General features: G+C 42.6%; 1 protein-coding gene and 1 long non-coding RNA gene across 3 annotated transcripts in view; one reads left to right on the plus strand and one right to left on the minus strand.

Moving 5' to 3' along the window:
* The window catches only part of SOBP (sine oculis binding protein homolog), a 113,833-nt gene extending 111,604 nt beyond the window's left edge, over positions 1–2,229 (minus strand). For both annotated transcript variants that reach the window (XM_030946178.1, XM_030946177.1), the window contains exon 1: positions 2,008–2,229. In XM_030946178.1, the coding sequence (XP_030802038.1) occupies positions 2,008–2,103 (96 nt within the window). In that variant the 5' untranslated portion in view covers positions 2,104–2,229. The remainder of the gene's footprint in view (positions 1–2,007) is intronic.
* LOC115902566 lies at positions 1,946–16,281 on the plus strand. The gene is made up of 4 exons (XR_004060614.1): positions 1,946–2,040; positions 3,570–3,733; positions 14,782–14,926; positions 15,018–16,281. It is a non-coding gene; the product is annotated as an uncharacterized LOC115902566 (long non-coding RNA).
* The last annotated feature ends 1,473 nt before the right edge of the window (positions 16,282–17,754 follow it).

The raw sequence follows: 17,754 nt of genomic DNA on the forward strand, positions 1-17,754 counted from the left end.
TCTTAGATGACAGCAGCCAACAGCCCTACTAAAAATGCATAGGACATAGTTTATGCTGAAAGGTGGGCTATGGAAGGTTCTGCCATCAACTGTCTCACTCTCAACAAATTACATGGGTTCAAAATGTCCTTTCTACACACCTTTAGTTTTTAAGTCAGCTGAAATATTGAGGTTCCTTAACCTTAAGCAGTTAGCCATGATTAAAAAAGAGAAACTCTACACGAAGGTTAATGCCAGTGCTTAATACCAAAGCATTAGTTTAAAATTGTGTAATTTTTCTCCTTCACACAATGTTGTTTTTGTTTCTTCCTCACCCTTTCAGACAAACATCTGTTATACTGTAGAAGAACAACTATCTCCCAAACCGCTGAGTGCGCCTGCAGCCAAAGTAAACAAAACAAACCCAGAGGATCCAGCACAGTCAGCCTTTATATCCAGCCAGGATAACATTTCACATGTTTTGATTAAAATTAGCTAATTTGTAATTCTAGAACCTATGAAACTTAAAAGCTGCAATCCATATAGATCGCATTAGGCGATGCTCTGAAGGGCCAATGCCCTGTACTACAGACCTCTGCAGTCCTCAAAACTATGTGGGATTACAATGAGCAGTGACTCTCCGGTGGCTGCACAGAGCCCTCTCCGAAAATAGGATGTGTCACATATCTCACAAAGAAAGATCCCGCTCCTCTGGACTTAAAGCTACTACGGTTTGTTTTCAAAGAGATGCACCAACACATTATTTTGTTTGTGCCCCTAATACTACCCTTGTTCACATTCACACTTGAAGTGCACGCAGAACCATGTACACACTCATTACACAGGCAGCAAGAACGAGAACGCCTGCCTTGGGCAGGAAAGGGCACCTATCCGAAATTAGTGGTGTGCAAAAGAGGGGACAGGGGAGGGGACGGCGCATTCCCTTTTAATTTTATATGGGGAGATCAATGCTCCGGAAAGCAAAGATATTTTCACTAGGCATCATGTATATTTATACACTCGCCTATATAGTATACATACTATGTGAACGAGTGACATTTTCCAAGCAGTCTTCCACTCATAATCAGCCTTTTAATAAATGATATATTCAAATTAAATCTCAGCAGCTTTATCTCGTAGCCAGACTATACTGTTTTAGTCACTTTATCTGCGCATTTAACAACAAGTTCAGCTGAAGTCTAGCAATACATTGTTACCAACTTTGGGGAATGGGAGACATCAAACAGGCAGGGAACAGACACGGAAAACAGGCGGAAAAAATAGGACCGGTCCAGCCTGGAACAGCGACCTAACGATAAAAGAAGTTCCAAAATAGCGGGTTTGTGCCATCGCAGCCATCCCAACATCTGGAGCGGCCGCCGGAGCACAGCTGGAGTGGCACCGGTTCCTATCAAGCAGGACAGCCCTCCGCGCGGTGAATACACACTTCCATCAAAAGCAGCCCTCGGACAAGCCCTCGGACAAGCCACCTTCCAGCGACACCTCTGCGCTGCCGCGAGCCGCGGAGCCAAGCGGTGCAGCGGAGGAAGAGGCGAAAGGGGCACGGGGAGAAAAGGGGTCTCAAGTGCCAGGCTGATGCACGGCTCAGACCGCAACGTTTCACTTTGACAATTTAATTACACAGTTGCAGCTGGCGACTGAAAAAAGGACAGAAATACAGCGTTTAAAAGGGATCCCTTTCTTTCCTAACTTTAAGAGCTTGCAGCTACCTGAGGGGGTGGCTATAGAAAGAAAGAGGAAAAAAAAAAGGCTCATCATTGGCACCCGAGGAGCTTAAAAGCCCAACGAGAGAGTTATTTTTAAAAAATAAATAAAGCTGGTCAATGAACAGGATTTGCAGCCTGTGAATTCGTCTCTGTTTGCAGCCCAGGAGGCGGAGTTGAGACACATTCAGTGCATCCTACAAAAAAAAAAAAATGACAAGAGATCCTTTCTTATTTCATCTCCATGCTCGGAGGCGGGGGGTGCGGGGGGGACCCCGCTCCCGTCCCCATCACAGGCACCTACCTTCATCTCCTCGTTGATCTCCCGCTTCACCGGGTGAGCCGGCTTCCTGCTCCTTTTATTTTCGGGAGGTCTCCCTTCTTTCTCCATTTCTGCCATTTTTTGCGCCTACTTGGTGGTGGTGGAGATGAAATGGCTGCTGGTGCTCTGGGGGGCCGGGAGGGGCGCGGGGGGCGGCGGCGGCGGCTCTCAGTGGTGGCAGGCGGCGCCGCGGGAGGGCCCGGGGGAGCGCGGCGGCGGCGGTGGCGGCGGCGGGCGGGCGGGGGGCGCGGGCGGGCGGGGGCGCGGGTGCCCCGGCGAGTCAGCCATCTTCTGCCTCGCCGCCGGCCCGCATGGGAGCGGCGGGGCGGGCGGGCGGGAGGCAGCGCGGAGCGAGCCGGCCCCGCGCCTGCTGTGGCGCTGCTGGCGGGCTGCCGCGGAGGGGGCGGCGGAGGGAAGGGGGAGGCCGGCCCCGGACCGCCGGCGGGCGGGGCTTGCCGGCACCGAATCGGCCGCCGCTGCCCGCCATGGGAGCCGGGGAGGGGGGAGGCGCCGAGCACCGGGCGGAGCGGAGCGCGGCGGAGGGGAGGGGGCGGTGCCCACCCGCCCCCGCCCCCAGCCCAGGATGGGGAGGGGAGCCCGGTGCTCCCCACGAACGCCCGAGGGGTCGGCCCGGTCTGTGCCCTCTATGCAGCCGACCCGTCCCGTCCGTCCCGTCCCGTCCCGACCGCTCCCATCCCGTCCCATCCCGTCCCATCCCGTCCCGTCCCGTCCCCGCCGCTTTCAGCCAAGGCTCTTCCCCTGATCGCTCCTGGTTTTCCCTTTATCTGCGGCGGGGAGGTGCGGATGAATGGTTTGGTGGGACGCGCTTCAGCGAGGAGGTGCCGGATTACAGCACACACTGTGGGCGATACATTGATTATTCCTAGGCTCTGCTTTCCCGCTTTCCCTGGCAGTCCCTGATTACCCGATACAACACATTACGGCACGGGGGTGTCCATTGTTCCGATAGTCAAAATTGTAATCGTACGGGGTTTCTCATTACGACTGCGTTGCACCTTAAAATGATACGGTTTTTATAAAAACACCCAAACCCACAGTCGAAAGATGAACTGCGTTCCGTGTGGGCATGAGTAGGCTCCCCATAGAAATCTCTGTTTAGCCTGTCAAAGACAAGTTCGGTTTGTGTTCAAGAATGTTTAATTTACATTCTCTGTTTCCGAAGCTTTAAATCACAGGCACTTTTTAACATGAAAAGTTGAGCACAACTTTGTTCGTTTCGTTACTAAAATGAGCCTTGCCTGCCTACCTGTCAGAGTGATTTCTAGAGACACGGGGAACATTTTCCCCCGTGACTTTGAGAATAAGAAGAAACGGGGATTTTACACAGTCTCAGCTGTTAGAGCATCGAGCCTCAAAAGATGAGATAGCAACCAGACTGAACCTGTAAAATCCTAGAGCACATCCGCAATGGTAAGGTCACGGCCGCTGCGAGGCGAGGGTGCTGCCACTCCCCTCCCTCCCTGAAAGAATCAGACAGATGTTGGAAAAAACACAGCCCTGATCGCTTGTTTTTCGCAGAGCAGCAGGACCTCGACTAGACCCTCGAGAAGGCTCTGCTGACAGCAAAGAGTTGCAGGAGTTCAGCCGCAGCAGGGCTTGTGCTGTGGGCTCGGTCCGTTCCACACACCCCAGGACTACAACGTCTGGGCTCAAACCCACCAAGCAGCAAGCATGAGAAGAAAACAAGGTGGTTTTTTTTTTTGGTTTTTTTTTTTTTTTCTTGCTTGTAGTATTTTAAAATACAGTGATTTCTCAAACTTGTGGAAACTAACTTTTGACTACAGGTAACCTTCAAAGGATGGTGCTTAGTAGGGAGGTTTCCCTCCTCCAGTGCTCCACCACCACCACCAACCTCACCTCTATGTTTTGCTTACCGTATTCTATTACAAACAAGTAGGTACAGTTAAGCTCTCACTAAGTACAGGAGATATTCCTAGAATCTCAGTGTATTCTTTCGCACAATAAGAATAAGACAGACAGCACAAGGGAAAATAGCTTTTAAACACAAACCCACATGGCTCTTTGAAACCTTTGGCTAGAAAAAGCCAGCCAGCCTCAGATGACTATTCTGCTTCGAACAGCCACCACCTTGCTGATACAGTGTCATTCTAATGAAAAGGACGAAACTAGATCTTGTATTAGACATATGGCTAGTTTCTCTCTAGAGTGGATGGACGAGCTTTAAGGAAAACCTTAAAATTTCTTGCTAAATAGAGTACTGCCTCAAATGCTTCTTGTTCAGTGAAACATCAGAGGACTGCTTCTCAACACTTACTATGTGTATCATAATAAAGCCCTGACACTGTTTCATTAAGCACTGCATAAATTTAACAGGTTTGAGTCGACAATCTGACAAAAAGATTAATCTCAAACTCCCAACATAAACAGAACTTCCTTTAATGTTGGAAGATACTTTGCAGAAGGTATTTGCAAGCCTAGGTGATGTGACTACAGCAGGTTACAGAGAGTAGACCAGAATGAATTTTCTTCAGGATCAAGTCTGTCATTCCAGTTTTCCTGACTAGCATCTGAAGGTTTGGCTGCAATTTGAAGCACTTCCCACCCCTTTTGCTACCAGTTCTGAATGCTGATTCTCACTTCTTGATCACCAAAAGTAACGGCATTCAGCTGGGGTTTTCACAGTATTTTTCTGCATACTTTTGAATGGAGATGTGAACTTATTTCTCCTGACAGTAGGCTCATTTTTTCAGCTACTTCTGGTAAGCACTTTAAAAAGAACCTCCAGTCCCCCAGTACCTTGTCAACCACCAGATGAAAGCCACAGTCTTAAAACATGCCCTGTTTATCTCAGTATTTAATGTAGGACTGGGACGGATACAAAAGTTCTACCTCTCTGTGTCCTAATAATAATATCTCCATCTGACAGCCGGTTATTTCTGCAACTGTCATGATTCCTACTTTTCTAGAGCTGTTATTACCTTTATGTATTGCATATTATTACACTGCATATTCTTGGGAAGTTGTTCTTCTAGTGGCAGCATATGGAGGACCATCAACTGTCAACACAGAAGTTCATGCATTTAGAGTGCTCAGACACTCTGTGACATACATTGGAGGTACTGAAATAAGTTTTGGAAACCATCTAATTATTCCACTTGTTACTAAGTGTGAGGGAATGACTAACAAAAAGGAACACTTTCAGGTTTTAGTGGTAGCTTGTGAATTCATAAGGGGAGGCAGAATATCAGAATCTATGGAAGCCACACATTTGTCAGCCATACAATAGCATTGATCTGAACATCTCCAAAAAGTTATGAGAAAATAAATCTGCTATTTACATTACAGGCACCCTAACATTAAACACATTTACTGAACTGTGGCAGCACCACATATTTTTTGTATAATAACCTGTATTTTCGGTAAAGAATCCTGTTTCTGTAGTTCTCAATATGGATTCTGCAAACATCTTGAACAGGTGAATAAAGGTGACATATTGGATCAATAGAACTGCTCAGATTTATTTTAGGAGACAGAGATACTGGGGTATGTGGTATCAGTAAGAAGCTTGCAGCCAAAGAGGAAAACCTGATTGTGTGGGAATCAGTGAAGATTTTACTCCTGAGTTTAATGAGACCAAATTCCTTGTGAAATTTTGAAGGTGTTTCAAAATCAGTCTATTAGAGTGTGTGCTCTAACTACAGTGCAGTAGAGAAAGTCTCTCGCTGTCATGATGGTTCAAGGGTTTGAAGCTGGTTGGCTCTTTGGTCACTTTTAAAACTGGGATGAAACTATGGGATTCCATCTTCTGGTGGTCTCTAAGTCGTGGCAAGTACCTGATCTTTTCCTTACATTGCTCAAGCACATGCTGTACACCCAAGGCTCCATGTTTTAGCAAGCTCCTTATTTTTGTTCTATCACAGATATTTTTCCAGCTCTGAATTTGCACTTGGGTTTTTTGCAAGCACGGTAATTTGGACTTCTGAAAAATAAGTATTGTTCATGAAATTACATGTGGAAATGAGTTGCCTAAAATAAATCACCCCAGGTTTAATTTATATTCGATTGTTCATAGCCGTATTTATGAGTGTTTAAATGTTTTAAAAGGGGACCTATCCACATACCAGAGCTGCTTTTTAGGTAACGCAAAAGAAACGCTTTGCTCCAAGTTCTTTATTTTGGCCTTTATTAATGCATAAGTCTCTTTAATACTATTAATGAGCTATTCTCGATTTTTTCCTGCTGGGGAGGATGAGATAAACAAGCAGGCCTGATTTTTCCAGCTGCTAAATATGTAAGCAGCACGACGGCATCCAAGTGAAAGGTTTTTAGAAGGCAGCAGCAACAAGCGAACGGTGCTCTGGGGGCACTCTGGAAACAACGTGCCGGTTTTCAGAGGCAAAACCGGGACAAGCGGGACCATCCCCGGAGCCCGGTGCTGCCCGGCGGCAGGCGGAGGGGCCGCGGCCCCGCCGGCCCGGCCCGAGGAGCAGCATCCCCGCCCGGCGGCTGCGGCGAGAGCTCCCCCTCCTGTCCCGCTCCTTCCCAGCGCGGTGGGAAACGCATCATGGAGCCTCGGACACCGAAATGTGTTTAAGCACCAGTCTGCGTGCGATTATGCACGTATAAACCCACACGCCCACCCACACACGCAGGGGGAAAGCTGAAGTTAAAAAGGGAGGCTGTTGTCTATTTTTTTTTTCCCCAAGTAACAGCCCCAGACGTCGCAGGCCAAAGTAAAGGTGAGGCTCGTAACTGGCTTCTCTTAATATTGCTGATAATTTACCTTATTATTCCCTGCTTGCCAAGGTGTTGTCAGCTCTCCATCAGGTTGCTTGGTAATGCCAGTCACCGTGGAAAACATATGTCTATGCAATCTTTCACCTGTATCCGAGGGAAGCCATAATAAACAGCAATTTAAATTCAGGTATTTGGTTTGCTGAAGTGTTTAATTAAACAAAGAAATTCATTATGTGAGTTCACAGAAAAGTTCCATTACGTTGGTTTATATTTTTTTTTGTTTGACTTTAAGTGGAAATGCTCCTCTGACTTTTTGTTTGGCACGCTAAGATGATAGATTATTTATGCCGTCAGAAGCAAATAAATGCAGTGAATAATTAAAATATTGGCTCCCAATATATTTTTTTAATAAGTAGACAGTCATTTTCATACACATGGAAAACATATATATGAGCTTCTCTCTTGCTTCAGTTCCACCCAAACCCCACTTCCACTTCAGTGATGTTTTTTCACCCATACCTTGGAGAAGGGGTACATTCCACTCGTTCCTGAGCTTGGACGAGCGCCCACAGCATTACTTGCACACAGTAGTGTCTGTAGATTCCTTTCTGCTGTGGATACTAATCTCAATCCAGAGCTTCCTCAGATGATTAGAGGCTGTTCTGCAAAATGTCAAGAGGTAGCTTTTGCAAAGCAGACTCAGTATGGCAGCTGAAATGGGAGTAGTGGCAGTTTTCCAAATACAAAGGTCTGGAAATGTTTGGAGATATTTTAATATTGATGAATTTTTTTTGAATTTTTTTTTGTGCTGCTTTAGGATATCAATGTCAAATCTGTGTGAATTAATGGCAAGACAGTGCCTTACCACCATTAATACTTTTTGAAACTTCTGGCAAAAAGGGAGAAACTTTATTTAACTTATTAAGTTATTAATAACAATTGCTCTTTTGGCCTGAATCCTCACATAATTTGATAAACAGAAAGAAAAGTTAGCTTGTTTGTATCATTCTTTGTTAAATACTTGCAGGCGTCCTGTTAAAATGCTTTTTTGTTTCCTGTTAATTTTCTCATGTTCCTTACAACAAAAGTAAGCAAGAAGAAGTCTGTAGCACAAGAGAACACTCATGCTATTAAAAATCAATCAATATTAAACCTTTTTGTAAGGTAGCAACACATGAAAAAACAAATTAGTAAAAATATGTCCCAGACATCAGTATTGACTGTGGGGAAAAATCTTTATCATCTTTCTACTGCTACACTCTGTCTATCCACTCTGGTTATTCAGTGACTCTTCTGTGATGCTTTCATATTGAATGCAATGCCAAAAATCAGGTAGAGAAAAATAAAGGACCTATTTAGACATATTATACCAGACTTGAACTTGGCTGTGACAAACTATGGGTTTGTAGCTTCATTACAACTAAGGTCTGTACCTCAGAATGAAATTAATCTTTTAAAAAGAGATTCTGTGAATTTTTGAAGTTTCATTTGGTCCAAAATGGTGCTCTACTTGCTCTGTCACACAGGTTGGTAAGAGCATTTACTAAGCCCTACTTTCTTGAGGGTTTTTTCTTTCATTGGGGCTGACACCTAAAATGCTGATCTCCAAAGGCTGCTTTGGAGAAAGTCTGAGGTATTGAAGCACCCTGCTCACTCCATGTGTGCTGTGCCCCTGGTTTTTTACACACATCAAAAGCAGGGAACTGGTGAGGTGTGGAGACTTGTGCTCCCTGCAACAGTCCTAAGCTGTAAACCTCCCTCTAAGGTGAACTGAGAATGTTTATAGACAAGGCATATTCATTTCTTCACCTACCATTTCTTGACAATGACTGTGTCCTCCCCTTTTGATTATTTTACTTCTCTGTACAGAACATGGCAGGAGAGAGTCTTCTTGGTTTTACTTTAAAAATAGGCAAGACTTCCAGATGCTACAATGGCAGGAGAAGATGGGGAAAGATTGTGTGGGATTGGGATACAGCAGAAAGTTCTCCCTTCTTTTTAACTTCACTCTTTTTTTTTAATAGATTATTTTGCTAATTCCTGAAAATACTGGTAACTTAGTCTACATCAAGTTCTTCCTAAAAAGTATCCCTACTCTTTTTGTCTCTCTGTGTAGAATAAAAGAATTTTTTACAATAATGGCAGTGGTTTATACATTTTCTCATAATCCTGTATTTCCCCTGTAGGCTTTGTTGCATGATATAGTATGTCAGTTTAAGTAACATCTGTCAAGGGATGGAAAGCAATTGCAGGTTCTTTTAATTCATAAAGTCATTCTGGAGTTTCTTCATCCTTAATTTTCTTGTCATGTTTTCAAAAACATTACATCATTTTGTCCAAATTACCCCCTGCATTGCATATACAAGATACAGTGGGTTATTAATTTCTTTCCAGGACCCAAAGAAACATGTCAAGGCAACTTCACTGATCTATATTAAATGATTTAGAGTTGGTAAAAGTTGAGCTTTGACATGTCATTATTTGACAATTACTCTTCTACAGCAATGCTTGTTTTCCTGCCAGCATCCCCCAGAATCCTACATGACATGTGATTCAATCTCTTGATCTTCTCAGTTATATTTACATTAATTTTACACATCCTAATGTACAATGGCAATGCCTTCACATTGATGTGGTGAAAAGTCTGTCAAAAAATCCAAATGTATCTTGGGCATGCATAACAGAGATATATTCAGGACTAGGATGGGGCACATATCTAGCAAATCAAAGAATTGCTGGGATTGGAAAAGACCTCTGGAGATCATACAGTCCAACCTCCCTGCTCAAAGCAGGTCAAGCTGGTTCTGTGTCCACTCATGTGTTGAGTAAGTATGAAGGTTCCATAGCATCTCTGGGCTGCCTCTTCCAGTGTTTCACCACATTCATAGTAAAAAACAAACAAACAAATAAACTTTTGCTTATGTTTACATGGAATTTGGTGAACTTCAATTTGTGCCCATATGCCTCTTTGTCCTATCACTGAGAAAAGACTGGTTCGGTCTTTTCTGCTTGCCTCCTCTCATTTGGATACTTAAACACATTGATCATACATTCCCTGAGCCTTCTCTTCTCCTTGCTAAACAATCCTAAATCTCTCAGCCTCTCAAACATCAGATGCTTCAGTCCCTGTATCATTTCCATGGCCTTCCACTGTCCTTGTTCCAGTGTGTCCATGTCTCTCTGACATGGTGGAGCTCAGATCTTGACCCAGCAATCCAGGTGTGCCTCACCAAAGCGGAGTAGAGAAGAAAGATCACATCCATTAACCTGCCAGCAGTGCTCTTCCTTGTGCACCCCAGCAATCATTGCTGCAAGGCTGCACTGCTGGCTCATGTTCAGATTGTTGAATACCAGGGTCCCCAGGACCTTCCCTGCAAGGCTGCTTTTTAGCTGCTTCTCCAGCTTCATTACCACAAATATTGTTCTGATCTGCGTGCAGGATTTCACATTTCTTTGCTGAAATTCATGAGATTCTTGTCAGCCTTTTCTCTTGCATCTTACTAAATTTGTTTTGATTCATGATCTTTTAGGTAATTAGTAATACTATTAGCTGGAAATATTTTGTTTTCATGAACTGTGTGGTTTTTCCTAATTAAATCATGCATGTAACATTAATGATCTATGTCTCTTACCATAAGTAGATTTTGCTCAAAGACAGTCCTGAGAATCCTTTCTACACAGGCAGGATCTTTTGCCTTAAAAATGATCATCCTTCTTCATCCAAGATTCTTGAAGTCCAATGTGGTTATTGATTTCTTTTCACAGTGCTACTGGTTAAAGCAGAATTGACATGTTCTTACCACTTGTTTTCAGGTCACCAGAGGGTGTAGATGGGAGACAGACACATACAGCTTCTATCCAACCAGATGGCTCAGCAAAGGCTTCCCATGAGACTTCAGCTTTGGACAGCTACTGGGAGTAGAGGGTCAGGAACACTGTGCTTATTTTCATTAGCATGCACTGAAATCCTGCTCACACACATGGCAAGCCCTGCCATGCTGGTGTTTATTTTGAGTATCACTCGAGGTGTCCAGGTGCAGCACCCTTCCTGCAAGCTCAAGCCTCAGTGGCTTGCAAAGCCAAAGCTCTGTATTATTTCTTCCTCTCAGCCCCTCGGGACAATGTGAGAAATTGCCTGCTGCATCCTGTGTGTCACAGCTCGTGTCTCTTGAGCTGCGGTGAGAGGAGCTGCAGATTGAAGTTCACTGGCCTTGTCCAAAATGCCAACACTAAAACTAGGTCCAAGGCCAACTCCAAAACCTTGCCACCCATATGATTAGTTGGGGTCTTCTTGTCTGTTGTTAACTAATATTACAGCTACCAGTTAATATTACAGCTGTTTCACAGATGAGAAATCATCAGGCGAGAGATAAAGTGACAAAACACATGTACTGGAAGAGACTCATGGCCTCAACTAGAACTCAGCTCTTATGTCTTGTAAGACAGTCCTGGCACCATTAGAATGTGTAAGCTACCCTTCATGGAAAAAAATGAAATGTGAGCCTCCCTTTGAACCAGCTTGACTTTGAGCTCCCTCATGAAACACCAACAACCTTTGAAAGAATATGAGGATGGTACCATTGACAGATTTTACTTCAGCTGGCTGCAAATAAAGTTATTTGAAATAACTGCCAAAGCTGTAATTTATCAGACTTTTTCACAGATTCCACAAAAGCAAGGAAATTCAAAGTTGAAAGGCTTTCTTCAGGCAGCACATGCCAGGCATTTGTGCATGAATTGCAGGAGGGGAAACGATATGTTTCCTTTAGAGCTGTTGTTGCCATCATGGAAAGCGAACAAGCATCTGTGCTTTGGAAATCAGTGGATGGAAGGTGTTCCGTGAAAGGCAGCATGTGGGAAAGCAGCTTAAAATGGTGAGAGTGTATGAAAGTAGCAGGAGTTCTGAATGCCACTGGGAGAAGAAATGGAACAAGGCTGACACATAGAAAGGTGGCGAGAAAGCAAAAAGAAATGCAAAGAGGAGTACACTGAAGGGAAAGAAACCCACCCACTTTTGGCTAGAGAATAGGTCTGAACAAGTTCCAAGAGAGGAACAGAGAGAGAGAAAAAATTATAGGGTAGATGGAAAGTGTATCTATTAGATGATTGTGCAGGTGAAAATGTAAGTTGAAGTTTTGGTGTTTTGCTGTGGAAACAGATACAAAGCTAAAAATCAGATGTTCCAGCAGCACTCCTGATATAGCAAATCTGTACATTTATAGTATGTGAAACTTGTAGGATGATTCTTCTTTGCAGCATTTGCCACTGATCCTAAAAAAAAAAAAAAAAGGAAGATTCACATTTAGGAATATTTAATTAAAGAGTACTACTTATCTTAAATCACCATAAGTAAGGGTTGTACTGCCAGTCCTAAGGCTCTTCATTTCACTCCAGGGCTGACGATTTCCTGTGTCCCTACACTGCAAAGCTGAATCCAGAGTAACAATTTAATACTTGAGTGCCCAGAGTCAGGCAGATGCTTTGCGTAAAAGTGTTCTCTTGTGCTTTTGGAGTGCCTGCAGCTCCCCCGGAGACCTGGTGGGTGCTAAGCACCTCTGAAAATCAGGTCACTGTCATTCAAGAGCTCAGAAAGCAACTGAGGTGCCAAAGTTTAAGACTAAACTTACAAGTAAGTGACATCATTGCCGAAGACTCTGTCCCTGAAGGACTGCTGTGCTTTCAATCATTTGAATTTTGCTATGTGATAGACACGCATTTGTAATTTAGATGCCTTTACAGCTTGTGACACCCTCCAGAAATTAGGAAAAAAGAAAGAGGGCATTACAGAGGAAAGAAGGAAGATGAGGGGAATTAATAAAACAGAAATGGATGGAGATGTTGTTCAAGATTATTTTAGACTAGTTTGGGCATTCCTCATTGGTTCTGACTGCAGATAGGAAGCTTAAAATAAATTAAATGAAGTGGGGTTCTTCCATATAACACATTAAAAAAGAACTGGGGAACACAGCGTCCACAGGATGTTTGGAGGGAAATAGGTTCAAACAGCTTCAAAGAGCTTGGAAAAGCCAGACTTGGAAGATCTGAAAAATCACTCCATGTTCATTTATAAAACATGATAGACTTGACAGAGCATCTCGCTCAAGAAGTCTCCAAAGTGCAGTCAGGTAGAAGTTAGGTGGACATACCTCAGAACTTATTTCTCCATATTTGCATAATTTCTCAACTATTGCCTGAATCATTTCATTCCGGCTCTTATGGGAGACAGGCTGTACTACTTTAAATGTTCCTTTGATCTGACTCAATGCTCTCATATTCTATTTTGCATTAGTAGCTTATGTTTTCCCTTGCATAGGTTACTTAACTGTGCTGGCCTAAGTCAATTGTTCTTCCTCTTGTCCTTCTGCAGCAGTAACTATGATTGCTGTGATGTCCAAATATGAACTATTTCAGCTCATGAAGAGGCAGGCAGGCATTTTAATTACAGGGATTAAAAGGAGAACAGATGCAAGTGAGTCGAGTGCTAGGTAAATATAAATGCATCACCCCTTGTACCCTGGAGTCATTGCTCTTTGTCTCCAACAGATTGACATCAGCATCATAATCAAACATCAACATCATAAATTCAAGAGCAGAGGGAATAGTACTGGAAAATACTTATTTTTAACAGAAGCATTTACCTAGACTGATGTAAAGTTTATAGATAGCACAGTATATTATAAATGGATAGATTTTAATTTCCTCAAAGCCATTTAGTCACTTAAAATACATTATTTTGTTTAGATACAGAATTACAAGGATGGATTCAAATGGTTTTAACTTGAGTTTTCCAACTCAAATTGAAAAAACATTTTCTGTATCATCCATGTTCACTTTCTTATATGGAGCTTGGTTCCCAGACAGGCATTACTCTCCACCTGGTAGTAAGGCAGTGAGTGGGCACAGGGGTAGAGAAGTCCCTTACAAAACTGTTTCCTCCAGTGCTCTGGGCTTTAAAGTTGATCAGTAAACAGCAAGCCAGTGCTGAGTCTCTGGTGTGGAGTGCTCATGCTGCGCAGCTCTGCTCAGGGAGTGGGTAGTGGCTTTCCTGGGAACTGGATCTTTCAGGCATGTTTCAAAGGGGACGCACAAATAGAAAGGCACAGAAACCCAGGTGGAGGTAACAAAGACACTGATTTCTTCTACAAAATTTACTTCAGAGGAAATGTGCAGCCAGCCTTAGCTTTCAGTCTAAGTAATAAAAAGAGAAAGAAAGAAAAATGTGTCCAAACCCAGGACTACCAGCAGAAAAAAAAAATTAGAATTGTATCTATGTTTTGATTATGCATGCGAATAGAAACCAGCAAAATATAAATAACACTTCATAAATTACATATAGCAAATTCCCAAGAAGTAAGCATTTTAACTAAGAAATCCATTTCTATTTATTTAAGTCCACATAAAATGTGCATGTTGTGTCTGTTTGCCAGTTTCCTATGACTATAATCCCTAGTTTATATCACTACCTGATAACTGTTCCATGATTAAGGTAGAGTTTTTCAAAACATTTTTCACCTAGCATAAAAAATACCATTTTTTCTTGCAGGATCCTCTCAAATCACTTAATCTTCTCTGATTTTAAGGGATAAGGAGATGGAACTCATTGAAAATAAATCCATAAAAAAATCTAGAAATTTGTAGGGTGGGGAATTTAATAGAGGGTATGTGGGTAAGCCTTTGTTTAGCATGGCTGTCACTTCCTCTTTGCTGCACTTCACTTTTGTCCAAAACATGAATTCCTGAGGCAGGAGACCATCTCCTTTGTTCTGGTTCTGAAATGTGTCTGGTTGGAGTTTTCTACCGCTACTGATGTTCAATTAAATACAAATAATAAATAGTTAATGGTTTGCTGAGCTGCAGAGGTGGGGCTAATCAGCTGAGACTTCATGGGGTGGTTAATGATGGATTAGGAATGGGGGAACTGATAAAGCTGAATATTTAAAGACTAATATTGTACAGGATGATGGATGTTTTGTCTGCTCTGATTGCGTATGAGCAGAAACTAACAATGCGCTTATCTTCCTCTTCCTTCTATTGTAGATTACGCAGCTCCAAAACGTTGCTGTTCTGAGTGTCTGTCCAAATTCCCCTGAGTGAAGCACTGCCCATCAGAGGAGATGGCCTGAGAGGCTCTCACAATGGAAATTGAGTGGGGAGGGGAACAAAGAGTGACTCTATGAAGGGGGTACGTTATCAAGCTGCACACTCACCTACTTGTGTTCATACTCAGCTTGCTGAAATGGGGGGATTTCAATTGATTTTGTTTTCTTTTGCAGTGCTGACTGATGAGCCAGTGAGGAGGCAGCTGCGTTCTGAGGGCATGTGGCACAGGAGGGGCTTGTCCCACTGCCTGTGTTGCTGCTGAGACCCAGTGGGATCTTTGGCTTTCCGTCTGTGCCATGTACTGAGCTAACGAATCCCTGATGAGCCACTGTATCCCTGAGCCTGGTGTGCCATGAAAAGAGTTACACACACCTTCTCTGGCAAAGCATCCCTATGTATCACAGCTATATTTACTTGTTTGGAAAAAATCTTTTGCATTTGTTATCATTTATTAACCAGCAACGCATCAAGTTCTGATATTGGTATTAGAGTAGGTATAATTAGACTTAAAAATTAATACTTTTAAATGTCAAATTCTGTCCAAGGGATGTGACTCCTACTGAAACCAACTGATGCTAAATGATGATGTTTTTTCAGTGTCTAACTACAGGATCAATAAGGCCTTTGCCCTTGTCAGTAGTTCTGTCAGCTGCTAGGAAGACAGGCAGCCTTGCAGACAAGGCACAGACAAGGAGGTCAAGAGAAGTGGATTCTTTTCTCAGTTTGCCTTAGGGCTTTTGCAAAGCCTTGGACAAATCGCACAACCTCTCTGTTAAACCTCCTGACTTCCAAAATGGAAATGATCATAACTATCTGCTTTCCCAGGATGCATTGGAGTAAATCAGTTCTTGGGAGGAGGGAAAGGTGAGGGGGGAATGGGTGTTTGTGGGAACAACAACTAAACAGGTGCTTTGGAAGGAACAGACATATTTCTGTTCACTTTTATTTTTGTAAACAGTCTTAGAGTGCACCTGGGATTTAACAAATTAAAAAATTAAGCAGCATCTAGGAGATTTGATCATGTAGACATGTTACAGTTACTACAATATATAACATTGCTAGTCTCATTCTCCTATAGGCATCATTTATTTGGTAACTATGAAAAATTGAAAGTTCAAATGCTCCAAATCAAATGAGAGTGCTTTAGAATTGTTTTACTTTAGATGGCAGTCAGGAAAATATTTCCACGTTTCATTTGCTAGAAAAGAGATCCAGTGCTGCCATTAGTAGCGGCTTTGATGTATTCTCTGGTACATTGGTCCAGAGCATGCTGATGTAAACAGAAGTGTCTCTTGACCTGTCATCTTTGTTCTTCAACTTTGATACTGGCCCCCTCCAGTGGCTCCTTTCTCCTCCTGGGGAGGCTTTAAAAAGTCAATTGATACAGGAAAAAAAAGAGTTTCAGTTTTCTTCTCTGCTTAAGACTCTAAAGAAATAGACACGTCTATTGTACAGTCACTGAAGTTCTTGAAATAGTGCACATTTTTCTCTCCAATCCTGAGGGGAAATGAGCAAAGAAAAGAAAGGGGAAAAAAGCATGTGGTTTTGTACACAACTTATGATATGGTAAGTACATCATACTTTTGCTTCTGATGGGTTTTTTTTTTTTGAGAGGAAAACTGAGAAGCTCTGTTTCAGAAACAGGCAGTGCAAACAGCAATGCCTATGGGTAAGTAGGTCCATCATTGCCTATTATAGGGCCACGGCTTTAGATGCCTGTAACTGTCAAATATTAGCTAATTTGTAATGATTTTTTCCTGTGATTGGTGTGCCAGCCTGAAGCTGATTTTTAAAATAGTACACTCAGTTTGAAAAATGACGTTAGCAAAAAAATGCATTCTCCTTGTGTTAAAAAATATCATTAGATTGCATGACTGAGAAACTCTCCATGCTCTTAACCTGAAATTTGGGAAAAGATTATCAAGAATTTGGAAGGTCTCATCCATAAACACATATGATAAGAAGAGCCTATGATTAGAATGCAGGCTATGCAGACAAGAGGATTATTGATGGTGAAACAAGAAGGCTGTGACAAGATCGAAAGAGCAGTAGCCTGTAGGGATTGTGTGTGGGACTGAAGCAAAGAAGTGAGGAGATTGGGAGAAAGAACCTATGAACTTGGACCAGGAGTCAAAAAACAACTACTGAAGTAAGACTCTTAGGCTGCTAATAGAAGGGAGAGGGAGGAAGGCATTGGGCTGAGAGTGAGAGTCAGAAAGTCCTTAGGTATTACAGTACAATCTTCTCAGAGTCTCTGTAGTCAATAAATAATAATAAAAAAAAAGCTGTAAAATTACTGACAAAATATTTGCTTTATTCCTCTAACGACTGCTGCTTTTAAAGAACATCAACCTACGGATGGTGAATCCTGAGGAAGCCCTAGTGATAGAGTGCAGTGTTGTGGATATCAAGGGTCTTGCCCTAGTTCTAAACCACTTGGACTTAAAAGAATTCTACATAAAGAGTGCAGAGGCATTCAGATTTTTAGAATAACATAAAGAACAGCAAATTTAAAAAGTTAAAGTCTCACACATTAGGAGATGGTAGGTTTACTGCCCATAGAACCCTAATTCTCCCCAGTTTATATGTATTATTTTAAGCAGACTTTAATTGTATAATCATGTTAAGTTTTTCACAGAACACTAACCACATTAAGTGCAAGAATGGATATGGCTCAGGAAATGAATCAAGGAACTTGTCATTGCTACAGGATGAGGTGCCTTAGTAGCTCCTCTTAAGTGCATCCCTCCGGCAATTTTCATTAACTTAGGCTTTCTGCACAGAAACATGCCACTGCATTCTGTCATTTCTAAACTGTGTGTATGAGCTGAAACTCCCTATTTAGCAACAGTTTGTTCTGTGACACCAGCTAACGAAACTGCCTCAGTGGCAGCTCCTGCAAAGCAAAGC

This window comes from Camarhynchus parvulus, chromosome 3, assembly GCF_901933205.1.
Source record: "Camarhynchus parvulus chromosome 3, STF_HiC, whole genome shotgun sequence".
Taxonomy (NCBI): Eukaryota; Metazoa; Chordata; class Aves; order Passeriformes; family Thraupidae; genus Camarhynchus; species Camarhynchus parvulus.